The 16,595-nt window shown below is 38.6% G+C and overlaps 1 protein-coding gene across 1 annotated transcript in view; it reads left to right on the top strand.

The window, feature by feature from the left end:
- LATS1 (large tumor suppressor kinase 1) overlaps nt 1-14,137 on the top strand; it is a 39,066-nt gene extending 24,929 nt beyond the window's left edge. Inside the window, exons 5-8 of the mRNA XM_063443333.1 lie at nt 653-1,235; nt 5,374-5,556; nt 11,472-11,578; nt 13,069-14,137. Of these exons, the coding sequence (XP_063299403.1) occupies nt 653-1,235; nt 5,374-5,556; nt 11,472-11,578; nt 13,069-13,584 (1,389 nt within the window). The 3' untranslated portion in view covers nt 13,585-14,137. The remainder of the gene's footprint in view (nt 1-652; nt 1,236-5,373; nt 5,557-11,471; nt 11,579-13,068) is intronic.
- The last annotated feature ends 2,458 nt before the right edge of the window (nt 14,138-16,595 follow it).

The following is a 16,595-nucleotide window of genomic DNA, read 5'->3' as shown; positions in this document are numbered from 1 at the left end:
GATATTAATTTCTTATAACATAGTCTACAGCACTATCAACCTTAAGGGGTAGCTGTTTCAGTGGTGTAATCAGCAGGCAATGCTTATGTGATAGGGAGAACACTTACTTGATAGCAACGTAAGGGGTACTGTAAGTGCCAAAATCAATATGTCCCTCTGAAATGGTTGTGGAGCATTTTTTTTTTTTTTTTAATTTACACGTTTTACAAGTACATCATTCATTTTTATACTTCACATTTGAGTTGTCTATTAATTCTGCTTATATGTTGGAGGGCCAAGGTACCGCTGCTGCAGCCAGACATTTCTTAAAACTATATAATATTTTTTTTTACTATACAAGAAGTTAATTAAAAGTTCATTGATAGTTGTATTTTTTATATAAATACAGTGCAGCTCTGTTGCACAATAATGTATCCTATAGAAATCTAAATAGTTTCTGAATAAAGTGTTTTTTGTAAACTTCTACCATTCATATGTTAATTGGAAAGGAAATGATCTGCACTCTGTAGGCGGCTGTTGTTGATATACTAAATAAATAATACTGATCTTTGCTTGATTTTTCATCCCATTAAGATGAAGAAAAATACTTATTTTACCTGTTTGAAGTTCTTTTGAAGTATTTGCAGTCTAATTTAATACTTGTTTTCGTTAGGTGGGCTTATCACCTGATGCCCAGGACCAAATGAGAAAAATGCTGAGTCAGAAGGAGTCAAATTACATACGTCTTAAAAGAGCTAAGATGGACAAATCAATGTTTGTTAAGATCAAGACACTTGGCATTGGAGCATTTGGGGAGGTATGTCTGGCAAGGAAGACAGACACCAATGCTCTTTATGCCATGAAAACGTTGAGGAAGAAAGATGTTCTATTGCGCAACCAAGTGGCACATGTCAAAGCTGAGCGTGATATCTTGGCAGAGGCAGACAATGAATGGGTTGTAAGACTCTACTATTCTTTCCAAGACAAGGACAATCTTTATTTTGTTATGGATTATATTCCTGGTGGAGACATGATGAGTCTACTTATTCGCATGGGAGTGTTTCCAGAGGATCTGGCCCGGTTTTACATTGCTGAACTGACATGTGCTGTTGAAAGTGTCCACAAGATGGACTTTATCCATCGTGACATTAAACCAGACAACATCCTTATTGACCGTGATGGCCACATCAAGCTGACCGATTTTGGACTCTGTACTGGTTTTCGATGGACACATGATTCAAAGTATTACCAAAGTGGTAAGGATAACTAAGCAATAGACAGATACCAATCGTTCTTTTGTGTTGCTTTGCTCATGTTGTTTACATTGCAAGTGACCAGTGTTTTAGAGGAACCACTCTTCAAATATAAAGCACTTCATCAAACTAAAATGCCCTAGATCAGCAGTTCCCAACCTGTGGCACATATACCTCCATGGGTATGCGGGAACATTTTTTGGTAATGGTGGTTCTACTGCTGAAGTAGTGTGCTGCTACAGGGTGGCCCGTGCACTTAGGGCCACTCAGTGGACATGTCCCATCAGGGGCCAGGTCGTGCATTGTGGCGCTACAACTGCGCGAGCAGGCCTCCTTATCTGCATGAAGGAAGTGAGAGCCGGTCACTTCCTCCTTGTTGACACAGACCCAGTCACAGGGGTGGGGAGCAAGCTCTTAACACCAAACATCCACAGCCAAAGTAATCCACCGTCCTGCACCCAGAAGGTAGGAAACTGGATGGTGGCTAAAATATTGTGACCTGTATGTGTGTTTTTGTGTGTCTGTATCTGTTTCTACATGTCAGTGTGTGCAACTGTGTGTCAGCGTTTGTGTCTGTTCATCTGCATATGTGTCAGTGTGTGTATCTGCATGTGGATCAATGTGTCTGTGCATCTGTAAATGTTTTGGGGTGTATGTGTTGTATGTATGTATGTATGTATATGTGTGTGTGTGTGTATATATATATATATATATATATATATATATATATATACGAGTGCACTCTGGGGTCTGTATAAAGTGTAGATGCTTTTATCAGCACAAATCACACATCGATGTTCCAGTCTAACCGGATTTTTCTCAAGACCTTGGTCTTGAGAAAAGTCCGGTTGGACTGAAACATCGATGTATAATTCATATATATCAACAATATCATTCCTGTATTATGGCTGGAGTTAGCAACTGGGAAAATTTTAAAGAACAGGGACTTGAGTGCTGGGTTTGTGGTTTGTGAATGTATGTATGTATGTATGTATGTGTATATAACAGATCAGACTCTGGCACTCAACCCAAAAAAAGTACATGATAAAAAATATATATTACCAGGGTGCCTCCAGGCCAGTAAATATAAAGGTAAGAAACAGGAGCACTCGCTTGGATTTAGCAAATGTGTATTAATAGATAAATCACAAATCAAACATCTATATCTATATATATATACACACACACACCAGTGAGCACGCGCGCCTGGGGCAGAGAAAAGCATATAAAATTGAAATAACAGCAACTATATTAATTTAAACATTTCGCTAATATGAGGGGTGCAATCTATGAAAATGGGCTGTAAAGGGGTACACACGTGATAAAAGGTTGTGAACCACTGCTCTAGATGTTTAAAATGTCCCTTTATGTTTCTCTTTAAACCCCTAACTCTATCTCTGAGACATCTTGCAATATGCTGGGCTGTCTTCATGAGACTTCTGTAGTTACTAACCATTCCTAAAATGTGGGAACTAGGAAATAACTTTTTAGCTCTATATATGCAAGCAATATGGCTAACCCATTATATAGGTAAAATTATAAAGTTTTGCGGAGTTACACGGGTTGGGAACTGTGTAAGAGCTCAGCCAAATCTGCTACCTTTTGGTTATCCGGGACCCTGGAGCACTCCATATCCAGTCACCGAGGCTTGTCTGGGATCACTGAGTGCCTTTTCCACCCTGGACGAGGCTAGTGTGCTTACAGCCCTGGACACCCGTTTTAATCAGCAGATTATAGCCCTTTCCTCAAACACCAGATGACACATAGTGGAAGTTAAAACAGCAACTGACTTTACTAAACTTGGCACACATATTTTAAGCCCCCAACAGCCTCATTTACATACAATGGTGCATAGAGCACTATAGTAAAAGGAAGGGTGGGGTTAGACAATAGCATGGGCTGATGGGAGATTGATGAGGGACAAAGCAGCTAGTTTAAACTGTCTCTGGGACACCGCCCTGCTAGGGAAACAATAGGACAGGAAAAAGGGGGAGAGGCCCAGACAAGCAATACATGCAACATACCCTGCAGTGATAATGGGCACAGGGTGACCAATATACAAAAGGAATCTCAGGACCCACACATAGTTGGTTTGTTAAATGAACGTGTGGGTGTACGGACAGCTGAACAAAAAGGGAATAAATGTGTAGCTACAGCATCCGTTCCGCTACAGGGACTTTATACGACAATGGCTGCCCAGTCACTAAAAGGTTTATTAGATATGACCCCATCTGTCACAAATAGTACTTAAAATTATTGAGAAGAAGATGACAAGCTCTTAACCCTAGGGTATGCATGGTAAGATATTTAAACCGTAACTTTTAATGTAGTGAATAATAAAGAGAATATGAATATATATATATATATATTCTCTGGGATTTGTTGAGGGGAATAATAGAAAGCTGAACTGTGTGACACCAATAATAGAAGATAGTAATCTGGTGGAGAATCACAACAATATATAGCAAACATCACCAGAATGCAAAATAGTATTATAACGTAATGGTAGCTATACTATGCCGGGGGAAACCTCGGCAAGTAGAGATACAGTAACAGAACAGCAGCTACTAAAGGTTGTGAGGAGTGAAGTCCTAAAGAGGACTGTTGGTAAAGAGTAAGCAAATAGTAGTTATGGTATTGGTGATAATATCGGTGTGCTGCTTGTCACAATACTAATCTGTGCCTTCAAGGGCACCTATGCAAGTCTGTCACTTGTGCGCAATGCCAATCAAAATCACCATACTAAAGTAAAAAAAGGCGGGAAGGTAATTCTGCTAGAATGATTTCCTAATCTGTGCCTTCAAGGGCACCTGTGTAGGTAAAAAGGTAAGTCTAGCTATCTATGTAAAGCAGAGCGCTTAGCAAGATCAAATCACCCGAGTCAGACCACAGCTGAAGAATGTAGTTAAAGGAAGTCTACTGAGATACATGTGCTGCTTGCACGCCTGTCACATCAAGCTGTCAGGGAAAAATCTGCAGACATGCAATGGGTGGATGGTGGAGCCCCGACGGCTCTGCAGGGAGCCTGATACACACTTGCTGAGAGAGATACATACACACACACTTTTATTTTCCAATTTATGTCCAAACAACCTTTCTACCTTTGGGTAAGCTGTAGTGGATCCTTTCCTGGGGGGTTCAGTGGGGCTGCTATCATCTTCAAGCTCTCCTTGCTCTGCTCCCTATCCCGGCATCACTGCAGGGCACATGAGGAAGCATAGAATGAAGAAGATAACTGCTCCCTCGCCGCCTAAATTCATCCTTGCTGGGCTGCGTCTGCCGAACAGGCTGATAAATACCCCAGCGCCAGGACAAAATTCTTAGGTGCCATGGCAACATGGCACCTGAGATTTGTCAAACCTTCCTCCAGCACTGACTTTCTTTATAGAGAAACAGACTCCTATTCCATGCCACATTGCATTTGTAGATTGAAATTGTCTGCATTATAGCAGGATGAAGATCAGGCTCTGAACTTGCCATAGTGCCTGTGTCCTGGCTCCATTACTTTGTATGGCAAAAACAGTGTGTTTTGTAATGGCTAACACATCTGCTGCACTTTTAAATAATTATCACTATCATGTCTGTGTTATCAGTACGACTAGAAAAGGAAATGCCTATGGGTGCAGAGGAAACCTTCCATCTTTTTTTTTTTTTTCCTCTCAAATCAATGTTAAAGGACCCATTGGATCTTTGAATTTTAATACACTACACTGAAAAGTAGTGATTATGCTGATTAAAGGGCCCCACAAAAAAATCACTGAAAACTCTTTAACAAATGTTCAGGAGTGAAATTTTGTTTTTACTAAGCATTATATTAAGGTTTACTTTTCAAATATATGCAAGCCAGAAAATGTAAAGTGGATGTAGGACTTGTGAGATTGTTTAAATCTATCCTTTAATTTACTAAGCACATTGAGCTTAATTCTGTTTAGATAATGCTTATCAATTATCAATCCAATCAGCACGCAAGATTGTTAATTTGATTTTATTTTAGTGCTTTTGGATTATAAAGTGGTCTTCCAATTTTTTTTGTTTATCTTTAGCTAGAATAGTAGCTGTACTATATGGTAAAAGAAAAAAAAGGTATATACATTGTACTGAATTATGATTCATTATACATTTTATCTTATTTTTCTCTTAGGTGACCATTTAAGACAGGATAGCATGGATTTTAGCAATGAATGGGGAGATCCGGAAAACTGCAGATGTGGGGATAGACTTAAGCCTCTTGAGTGGCGAGCAGCCCGACAGCACCAGCGTTGCCTGGCTCATTCTTTGGTTGGAACTCCTAACTACATAGCACCAGAGGTGCTCTTACGTACAGGTAGAGTTCTTTTTATACTGAAATGTGTTTCCTTGTTTATTTAGCGAGTACCTTAACATACTCTCAAAGAAAGCGAGTGTGTAATTTTTTTTTTGTTCTATATGTTTTCTTTGGGGTTTATGAAAATAATTACTTGTGAGCTGTCCTAACTTCCACTGATACAGACTTTCAGTTTGTGCTGAAGAGTACTGAAATCAGAGACTTCCTGTTGAGAATTCTATGTGCTAGAGCTGCAAATGTGTGCACACAATAGCGGCTTTTAAATACTTCTCAAGCATTGGAGAACAGCTCATTGAAAAGGGAGAAAGGCAAGCACGCGATAGCCCCGCCTCCATGGTAGAGGTCATCAATCTTGACAATATCAGCTAATCCAATGCTTCCCCATAGGAAAGCATTGGTAGACTATTACGCATGCCTGGCAAAATGCCACTGTATCCGTATAGGGAGCATAAGCATACATACTGCACAGTGTGAAGCACTGACCCAGGAAGCACCTCTAGAGGAAGTCTGTTTGATTGTCGCTAGAGGTGTAACCAGGCAGCAATGTAAACTCCGCTTTTTGTATGAAAAGTCAGTGTTTACATTTAAAGGCGTTCAGTGACAGGATATTGACTTCAGAACAAATACATTAAGCTGTAGTGGTTCTGGTGACTATAGTGTCCCTTTAAGAATAGTAATTTTGGTGTTGATTTCTCTGGTTCCTAAATTTTCTAACTGGCTCCTAGATGCCCAGCAAATTTGTCAAGCCCTGGGCTAGCCTGCTTAGTGTTCACCTTTCATCCGTCTGCAGTTTTTCATGATTCTCCTACATTTACTTTAAAAATAAAATAAAAATAAAGGGCACTCTAAGCACATCTACACAGAGTCTTTGGGTGCTGTCTTGTTGGTTTTTGAAGATTTTTTTTTTTTTTTCTAAGATAGATTTTAAGTAGCTTTGTAAAATTTAAAACTTTTAAAAAAAGTTATTGTTCTTTAATCTGTATTTTGTATGGAATTTGGCCTTTACTGCAGCACTACTGCTGTAAAAAATCATGCTCTTTTATTTATTTTATTTCCCTTTTTCTTTTTTAATATATATTTAACCCCTTAACGCCGTTACGGCGTTCTATGCCATCCCGCATTAAATGGGCTTTAAAGCCGTTGCGGCGGCATAGAACGCCGTAACGGCTTGCAGCCCCAGGAGCCACCATCTACTTACCTCCACCGCAATCCTCTTCTGGAGGGCTGCAGCCCTCCACCAGCAAATGAGGCCCCCGGGGGCCATGTGATCGCTCTCAAAGAGCGATCACATGGCCCCCTATGGCTGGCTGTGGATCTGCCAGCAGGGGGACTGTCTGAAATGTCAGACAGTCCCCCTGCTGGTGGGCAGTATTAAAAATAAAAAAATAAACCTGTTAAAATAAAATAAATGCATATTTATATAAATATAAAATATATATATATATATATATTATATGTATAATATATATACATCTTATATATGTAACGTCATACGTAATGTATTTTAATATTAATATAAGTACATATATTAGTATTAAAATACACTCAGAATGACGTTACATATATATATGATATATATATATATTTTATATTTATACACGTATAATTACAATAATAAATAAAATAATTAAATAAAATATTTTTACAAACCGTTAAATAAATTCTATATACATATGTAATTTCATTCTAACTGTATTTTGTTATTATATATTGCTAACGAAATATATAAAATACAAATAATATATAAAAAATACAAATATACAAATATACAAAATATAAATAAATATATATATAATTACATAAATAACTACATAAGTGTACGCGTAGTCTTTAAATATTTATATATGTATATATACATTAAAATTCTATGTGTATATTTAAGTAATATTTTAACATAATTACCGTATTTTTCGCTCCATAAGACGCACTTTTTTTCCCCTCAAAAGTGAGGGGAAATGTCTGTGCGTCTTATGGAGCGAATATGAAGTTTTACTTACCTGTCTTGCAGCGTTGGCCGGCAGCACAGGGCGCACCGCGGTAGTGGAACTTGAATTTCATGTTCCGGTTTCCGGCGGGACTGAAAGGAAGTGTGCACAAGCTGAGTGCGCACTTCCTTTCAGTCCCGCCGGAAACCGGAACATGAAATTCAAGTTCCACTACCGCGGTGCGCCCTGTGCTGCCGGCCAACGCTACAAGACAGGTAAGTAATTATGGGACAAGGGGAGGGGGACAGTATGGGAGAGAAGAATATGGGGAGGGGGATGAAGTCTATGGGGAGGGGGGGGATGAAGTCTATGGGGAGGGGGGGGATGAAGTCTATGGGGAGGGGGGGGGGATGAAGTCTATGGGGAGGGGGGGGGGATGAAGTCTATGGGGAGGGGGGGGGGATGAAGTCTATGGGGAGGGGGGGGATGAAGTCTATGGGGAGGGGGGGGATGAAGTCTATGGGGAGGGGGGGGATGAAGTCTATGGGGAGGGGGGGGATGAAGTCTATGGGGAGGGGGGGGGGATGAAGACTATGGGAGGGGGAGACACTATGGGACAGGGGAGAAAAAAAAATATTCTGTACAAACTGTCCCATAGTAAGAAACACTATGGCACAGTTTGTTCAGAATATTTTTTTTCTGGGTTTCTTCCTCTAAAAACTAGGTGCGTCTTATGGTGAGGTGCGTCTTATGGAGCGAAAAATACGGTATGTGATTTTAATTAGTTAAAATTTGATTGACATGCCTGACAACCCAGGCAAAAAGTGCAGAGAATTTGAATTGCAAGCACTATATTTAACCCTTTCCAAGACCACATAAAACCTGCACATGGGGGTTACTGTTTTACTCGGGAGACTTAGCTGAACACAAATATTAGTGTTTCAAAATGGTAACTTGTATTACAACAATGATATTTTTAGTAAAAGTGAAGTTTTTTGCATTTTTCACACATAAACGACACTTTTACTGACGATATTGTTGTAATACAAATTACCATTTTGAAACACTAATATTTGTGTTCAGCAAAGTCTCCTGAGTAAAACAGTACCCCCCATGTACAGGTTTTATGGTGTTTTGGAAAGTTAGAGAGTCAAATATAAGGCTTGCATTTCATTTTTTTCACATTAAAATTTGCCGGATTGGTTATTTTGCCTTTTGAGACCGTATGGTAGCCCAGGAATAAGAATTACTCCCATGATGGCATACCATTTGCAAAAGTAAACAACCCAAGGTATTGCAAACGGGGTATGTCCAGTCATTTTTAGTAGCCACTTAGTTATAAACACTGGCCAAATATCTGTTTTTTTGCTTTTTTCACACAAAAACAAATATGAACGCTAACTTTGGCCAGTGTTTGTGACTAAGTGGCTACTACAAAAGACTGGCAATACCCCACTTGCAATACCTTGGGTTGACTACTTTTGCAAATGGTATGTCATCATAAGGGTAAATCTCATTCCTGGGCTACCACACGGTCTCAAAGGTTACATTACAAATCTGGCAAATTTCAATGTGAAAAAACTGAAAAATGGAATGTGCTATATTTGACCCTTTAACTGTCCAAAACACTGTACAAACCGTTAATGGGGGGTACTGTTGTACTCGTGAAACTTTGCTGAATCGAAATATGTCCTTTTTTTTTGCAGTAAAAGCTAACAGTATTATGACATTTACAGCTAAAATGTGAGGCGGAACTACAAATTTTGTAAAAAATGTAAACTATCTCAGTTTTTTTTATTTTTTATTTTATTCATAATAAATTATGTTTCATATATAAATATTTGATATGAAATGAAAGCCCTGTTTCTCCTGAACAAAATTATATATAATAAGTGTGGGTGCATATAATATTAAAAAGGTGAACTACGGGTGAACAGACATATAGCGCAAATTCCAGTTTTTGTTTACATTTTGTTTTGATCAGAACGTGTACTATTGACTCGTCCTGAAGGGGTTAAAGTCTATATCCTTGTTTTTATTGTGAAATTAAGTATGACAGAGTGACAAAAAACATTTAGTGTGACTGAAAACATTACTCTCCGCACCCAAAGTCTTGCCTCTTGCCTGCTGTTCAGATAAGCATCCTCAAACTTTGGAGAGTGTCCAAATAATCCATTAAAAATATTTTTGAAGTCCTACATTTGCTTCAGGTTCCTTCCGCTCACAACTTATCCAGTGAGCTCTTACCCAACCAAGCAATGAGGTGATTGAATCTTGATGCTCCCTTATACACTGAACAAAATTATAAACGCAACACTTTTGTTTTTGCCCCCATTTTTCATGAGCTGAACTCAAAGATCTAAGACTTTTTCTATGTACACAAATGGCCTATTTCTCTCAAATATTGTTCACAAATCTGTCTAAATCTGTGTTAGTGAGCACTTCTTCTTTCCCGAGATAATCCCTCAACCTCACAGGTGTGGCATATTAAAATACTGATTAGACAGCATGATTATTGCACAGGTGTGCCTTAGGCTGGCCACAATAAAAGGCCACTCTAAAATGTGCAGTTTTATCACACAGCACAATGCCACGCATGTCGCAAGTTTTGAGCGAGCGTGCAATTGGAATTCTGACTGCAGGAATGTCCACCAGAGCTGTTGTCCATGAATTGAATGTTCATTTCTCTACCATAAGCCGTCTCCAAAGGCGTTTCAGAGAATTTGGCAGTACATCCAACCGGCCTCCCAACCGCAGACCACGTGTAACAACTCCAGCCCAGGACCTCCACATCCAGCAACTTCACCTCCAAGATCGTTTGAGACCAGGCACCCAGACAGCTGCTGCAACAATCTGTTTGCATAACCAAATAATTTCTGCACAAACTGTCAGAAACTGTCTCAGGGAAGCTCATCCTCATGCTCATCGGGGTCACCATGGTGGCCCTAGGGTTATGGTATGGGCAGGCGTTTGTTATGGACAACGAACACAGGTGTATTTTATTGATGGCATTTTGAATGCACAGGGATACCGTGACGAGATGCTGAAGCCCATTGTTGTGCCATTCATCCACGACCATCACCTCATGTTGCAGCATTATAATGCACGGCCCCATGTTGCAAGGATCTGTACACAATATCTGGAAGCTGAAAACATCCCAGTTCTTGCATGGCCAGCATACTCACCGGACATGTCACCCATTGGGCATGTTTGGGATGCTCTGGATCGACGTATACAACAGCGTGTTCCAGGTCCTGCCAATATCCAGCAACTTCGCACAGCCGTTAAAGAGGAGTGTACCAACATTCCACAGGCCACAATCAACAACCTGATCAACTCTATGCAAAGGAGATGTGTTGCACTGCTTGAGGCGAACGGTGGTCACACCAGATACTCACTGGTTTTCCGACTCCACCCGTGGACACCAGTACAGTAAAACTGCACATTTTAGAGTTGCCTTTTATTGTGGCTAGCCTAAGGCACACCTTTGCAGTAATCATGCTGTCTAATCAGCATCTTGATATGCCACACCTGTGAGGTGGATGGATTATCTCGGCAAAGGAGAAGTGCTCACTAACACAGATTTAGAGTGAACAATATTTGAGAGAAAAATAGGCCTTTTGTGAACATACAAAAAGTCTTAAATCTTTCAGTTCAGCTCATGAAAAATGGGGGCAAAACCAAAAGTGTTGCGTTTATAATTTTGTTTGTTTTTTGTTTGTGTATGTATGCCTCTGCTGAATAGCTCCTCTTAATACAACACTATGCTAGTGCATCACATAGATTTGTATCAATCAAGCTTATTGTAAGAGAGGGACAGAATAACAGAATTGATGAGCTCGTGGAGCAAAACAAAATCTAAAAAGTAAAACTAAAATACTTCAGTAACTGATTTAATTAAGCATTGTGGTTATACCTCCTCATAGTATTGTTTTTTTTTATTTATTTATTTATTTTTATCAGCCTAACCATGTTCAATTTGTATCTTAGGTTATACACAGCTCTGTGATTGGTGGAGTGTGGGAGTTATCCTCTATGAAATGCTTGTTGGTCAGCCTCCTTTTTTGGCACAGTCTCCTTTGGAAACCCAAATGAAAGTAAGGCTGGAAAACCATTTCATCCTGTGTACCTCAATACCAATGTATCTATCTTTACTCAATCCAAAATGTTACTTAAAAACAATAATTTAAATATGTTCTATCGCTGGTTCTCAACCTTTTTTAAGAGAAGTCATCCTCGTGAACCTCAGAAAAATTTGGAAGACATCCAAATACTTTTATCTTAATTACCTTTTCTACCCAGTCCCCTACCTTCTGCTTCATGACACTGATTTCACCCTATTTTCTTTGTTCTTTACGCATTGCATCCCTGCATTCTCCTTCTATTTTATAATGCTCTTTTGTTTTTGTCACCCCATCACATTATTTCCCTCTCCTGTTGCTTTTTGTCACTGCATATATGTATCTTTTAGCCCCCTCCACTCAGAGCTTTTTGCTTTACCTCTTAATGCATTTGCATTGTCTTATTTCCCCCTTCTCTTTTTTTCTTTATCCCTCACAGTTACCGTCCGCTCCACTATTGTATGTATTTTTTTTAAAGTCCCTTATCATCCCCTTTCCTCTGCTCCTTCCCCTCATGGATGTGGAGGCCAAACTCAGAAGGGACACTGCCTGATTTTGTAGAGATACGCTCTCCATATAATTTTGAGGCTTTGTGAGATATTGATGTGCTGCACAGTAGTGTCGATTTTATTGGTTTGGAGTTCTTTGAGTTCTCCTAGCATCTCACCTGCCTGAGTTCATCTTAAAGGAAAACCATACAAGTGAAGTAGGAAGGACGGGCAGGTTCCGTGTGAGAGCAACATGGAGAGACTAGAGAAATGACCAGAATTATATTTTTGCAGAAGTATTGGACAGGCAGGCTGCGAATCTTTTAATCTGCTTTTTGAAACTAGTCTTTGCAACAGGGGTATGCAGAAGAGACGTGCCCTACAGCAAGTGTAACACTCACTGAAAACCTAATTAATGCTCTCAACAGTTGACATGGGTAATGGAAATAAATTAAAATGTGAGCTTTTAATAACTATAAGCCAAATAGCTAGAAAACTGCAAACCTATATCTGTCATGACAGGTTCACTTTAAAGTACCACTATAGGCACCCAGACCACTTCAACTCAATGAAGTGGTCTGGGTGCCAGGTCCATCTAGGGTTAACCCTGCAGCTGTAAACATAGCACTGTAAGACCCTATAGTGCCAGGAAAACAAATTTGTCTTCCTGGCACTATAGTGGTCCTTTAAGTTTTTCTAACTGTGAAGCCACTGACATTCACACTACTTTTTACAGTGCATCTTATTCCTCTCCTAAGCTGTGTCCTGGGCTCAACATTACAAGTAATCCCTGCCTGTAAAACACTGCTTTAGATAAACTGAATATGTTACTCTTCCACTATCTATTGTGCAGTATTTTTCCATTTTCAATAATAGTGAAAATGGGAAGGGGGGTGGGGGACATAATCAATGCTACTATTTAAGGGGTATCCATTTATAAGGGAGTTATTTTCTTTTCATTTATATTTGTTTCTACAGGTGATCAAGTGGCAAACAACACTTCACATTCCTCCTCAGGCTAAGCTTTCACCAGAAGCTTCTGATTTAATTGTCAAGCTGTGCCGTGGTCCTGAAGATCGCTTAGGCAAAAATGGAGTTGATGACATAAAAGCCCACCCTTTCTTTAAAAACATTGATTTTTCTAGTGACTTACGTCAACAGACAGCCTTGTACATACCCAAAATCACTCACCCTACAGACACTTCTAACTTTGATCCTGTGGATCCAGATAAACTGTGGAATGACGAGGATAAGGATGGTAATAAGAATGACACCTTGAATGGGTGGTACAAAAATGGCAAGCACCCCGACCATGCCTTCTATGAATTTACTTTCAGGAGATTCTTTGATGACAATGGGCATCCATACAATTATCCTAAGCCAATTGAATATGACTATGATGATACCCTGGATGTTGGACAGCAGCAGTCTGATGTAGAGGAAAGTGCACAAGCTGGGAAGAAACCCCCAAATCGGGACTTGGTATATGTATAAAGAAAATATGTGGGGAAAATTGTTTATCTGCTTAGAGAATGAGGTGATTATTGGCCACAGGTTGAATGGATACAGTTTTCATATAGTAGAGTTTGATCAAACATTCTTGATTTCACAGAAATAAAAAATAAAAAAAACACTGTAGTGATTAGGCAATGAAATGAAAGCTTAGAAGGGCCATTAAATAAAGTAGTGGCATTTGTTTTAGGTATTTCATATCATATAAATCCAGACGAAAACAACTTTGTTCCAGGCTGTTAAAGCACCTTTTGGTTGTGCTTTCCAGTTCCTATGTTGTACTTTATATAATTTTGTTGAAAGCATTGCTTGCTGATGAAATGGGCATCTTTTAAGTAAACTTTTATCTATAGCAACATTATGCAAGCTGGTTTTGTGTGGAATGTCACACAATATGTAACTTATATTTACAGCTTGTTATACCATTTATTCTGTTTTTGATTAGGTTGCACACTAAATGTCACCACCTATTCCATTGCACTCTTATGAGTGCTGCTGGGTAATATAACTGGTTACAAATAATTCATTTTGTTAATTCTCTCGACTTTTTTATTTCTACTGAACACATATACTGGCTGTAATAGGTTTAAAAATATGTGCCTTGTAATAGCTAATCCAGTACTTTACATAATATATATTTTAATTGCTAAATCAAGTGAATAGCAAAATAGTCAAAATAATTTGGCTTTGTTACGCTATAATAATCATATACACAGCTAACACTTGTTTTGTTTGGGGATTTTTCATGTGATTATTTGGTTCATAAATGCCAATTTTGACTGTCATTTCACCATCTTTACTACTTTGAGTGCCCAGCAAACGCAATTTTCAGGTCTGTATTTAGGTGGGAAAATGGTAAATACAATGTAGATCCCTTGGTGTAAACAGTGTTCTCACAAACAAATTTTGTTTGTGATTAGACCATTTGTGATACAACTACCTCAGAGATTTATTGAAAACTGAGTTCTCTAGTTAGGCATTTTCCTAATGTCAGAAAAAAGGACATGCTCGTGAAGAGCATGGTAGGAAGGTATAACATACTATTTCAATAGGGTAATAAAACCTAACTCTGTGTTGGAAGTGCAATTATCAGTTTTGAATGTCATTTAATGTGTTTTGGGGTTTCTTATACTATTCCTATTATTGATTCCAAGGTGTAGAGTCCTAAATTGTGGCTCGAAACCTGAAGTTAACTTCTTCCCCATCCTTTGTGGACAGTATGATGTTTGAGTGGCAACAGTATACATGTAGAATTAATGATGGCTGCTACTATGTAGTTGCTTGTCTGACAAATGTCTCATGTTTGATGGTTTCTAACCGCATTGGATTTAGTAAATTTCCCTCAAAAAGCAGGTTTGTTGTTCATTTTGGATACATGGTTTAAAATGCAATTTTGGTCCTTGTCCATGGTTTTCAGTGTTAATCGAATATGTTCTGAGGGAAACGTTCTTAGTTCTGACCCTTTTTATACATTAGACATTTTAACATTTAATCTTTTGGTGTTGTTGACACACAAAGCTGCCCACACAAATTCATTCTAAATACCAGTTTTGTATTTTCATCTGTCACAAAGTTTACTCACTGGACTGGAAACTTCACAGTACAAACTTAGTTTAATTAAGCAGTGTTTCACACACACATTGTGATCCAACATTTATTAATTTCTTCCAATACAAGCCATATATCACAAGTGTAGCTGCAGTTTTAAATGGTTATAATTTTTCCTATTCCTGTATGCAACATTGGTGCAAACTTTGATACAGATTTTAAAACAGACTCACACATGTACTGTTGGCTAATCTATTGCTATTTTCGACTTTTGGGTTTAGTGGGATTATTGCATTTCTAATTTTGCACCTTGTGTAGTGTATGTAGTATCCAGCTGCTATGACCAAAATAGCATTTCGTCATAATTTTTTATTTGGGTTTAGGAGATCTGAAAGTAGTTCTTCCAAAAGACTGTCTATTCCCCGTGAGCAATAATAATTTTCCAACTCAGATGCTCCCTCTGTGCTGCCTAGCTCTCCAGTAACATCTACGAAAAGATGGCGTCCTCTGCGATGGTTCTATCCCAGTGCTCCTTGTAGGCATATGCAGCGAGTGCAGTGTACACACCCACACTTCCCAATTGGAACTTCTTGCAGTTTTACTAGCTCAGTGCAGTGGATGCGCCTCAAGTGGCGATTAGGAAGACAGGCACAATAGATAGATTTAACCCTGTAATGTTTCTTAAAAATGGCAGTGTTTTACATTCCAGGGTTAAATTGGCTCTACTATGGAGGGTGTTAGGACATGCTCCATAGAACTCTGTGCTGTACTCACGGCATGCTCAAAAGTGACGTCAACTCTTGGTATCTGATGTGCCAGTTGCAGAAGAGGTCCTGACTGAAAAGAATGGTGGCGCCTGCGAGGGACAGTTCAAAGTAAGTAGAACTCATCTTTGCCTGCCCCACACACATAGATTTTGGATGAATATTGTCCCTTTTAGATTTGACAGTCAGGATTTTCTATGTGTAGCCCACAATGGATGTTTATAAGCCTTTTAATAGAGTAATTGGAAATACTGTGTGGAATTGTAATTCTGCCTATAATTGTATGATTCTAAAAGATCTACAACCAACCCCTTTTAAAAAAATGATGACCAATTATTTGGCACTCTTAAGAATGCTGTCTTTAAAATGTGTTGATATCTGGTCATAATGTGTATTACTGTAACTAATTGCTATAGCTTAAAGAAAACACTTTGAGGGGGGGAAAGTTTACTTTTTTTATCATTTAGTGTGCAAATAATTTAAACTACAAGCATGTATATGCAATTTTTAATCTATATATAATTTTTATATATATATATATGCAGAGATTTTATATATTTTTACTCTGAATGTTGCCTTTATTTCCCTGTGGAAATGCTTTCAATTTAATTTATTCTCCAGTTATTAATCTCATTTCTTAAAAAGTAAATTATGAACTGCTAGATCAGAATGTACTAGTGT

This window comes from Pelobates fuscus, chromosome 2, assembly GCF_036172605.1.
Source record: "Pelobates fuscus isolate aPelFus1 chromosome 2, aPelFus1.pri, whole genome shotgun sequence".
In the NCBI taxonomy this organism is placed as follows: Eukaryota; Metazoa; Chordata; class Amphibia; order Anura; family Pelobatidae; genus Pelobates; species Pelobates fuscus.
Note: the sequence above shows the minus strand (reverse complement) of the source record. Positions and strands in the feature narration are given on the sequence as shown.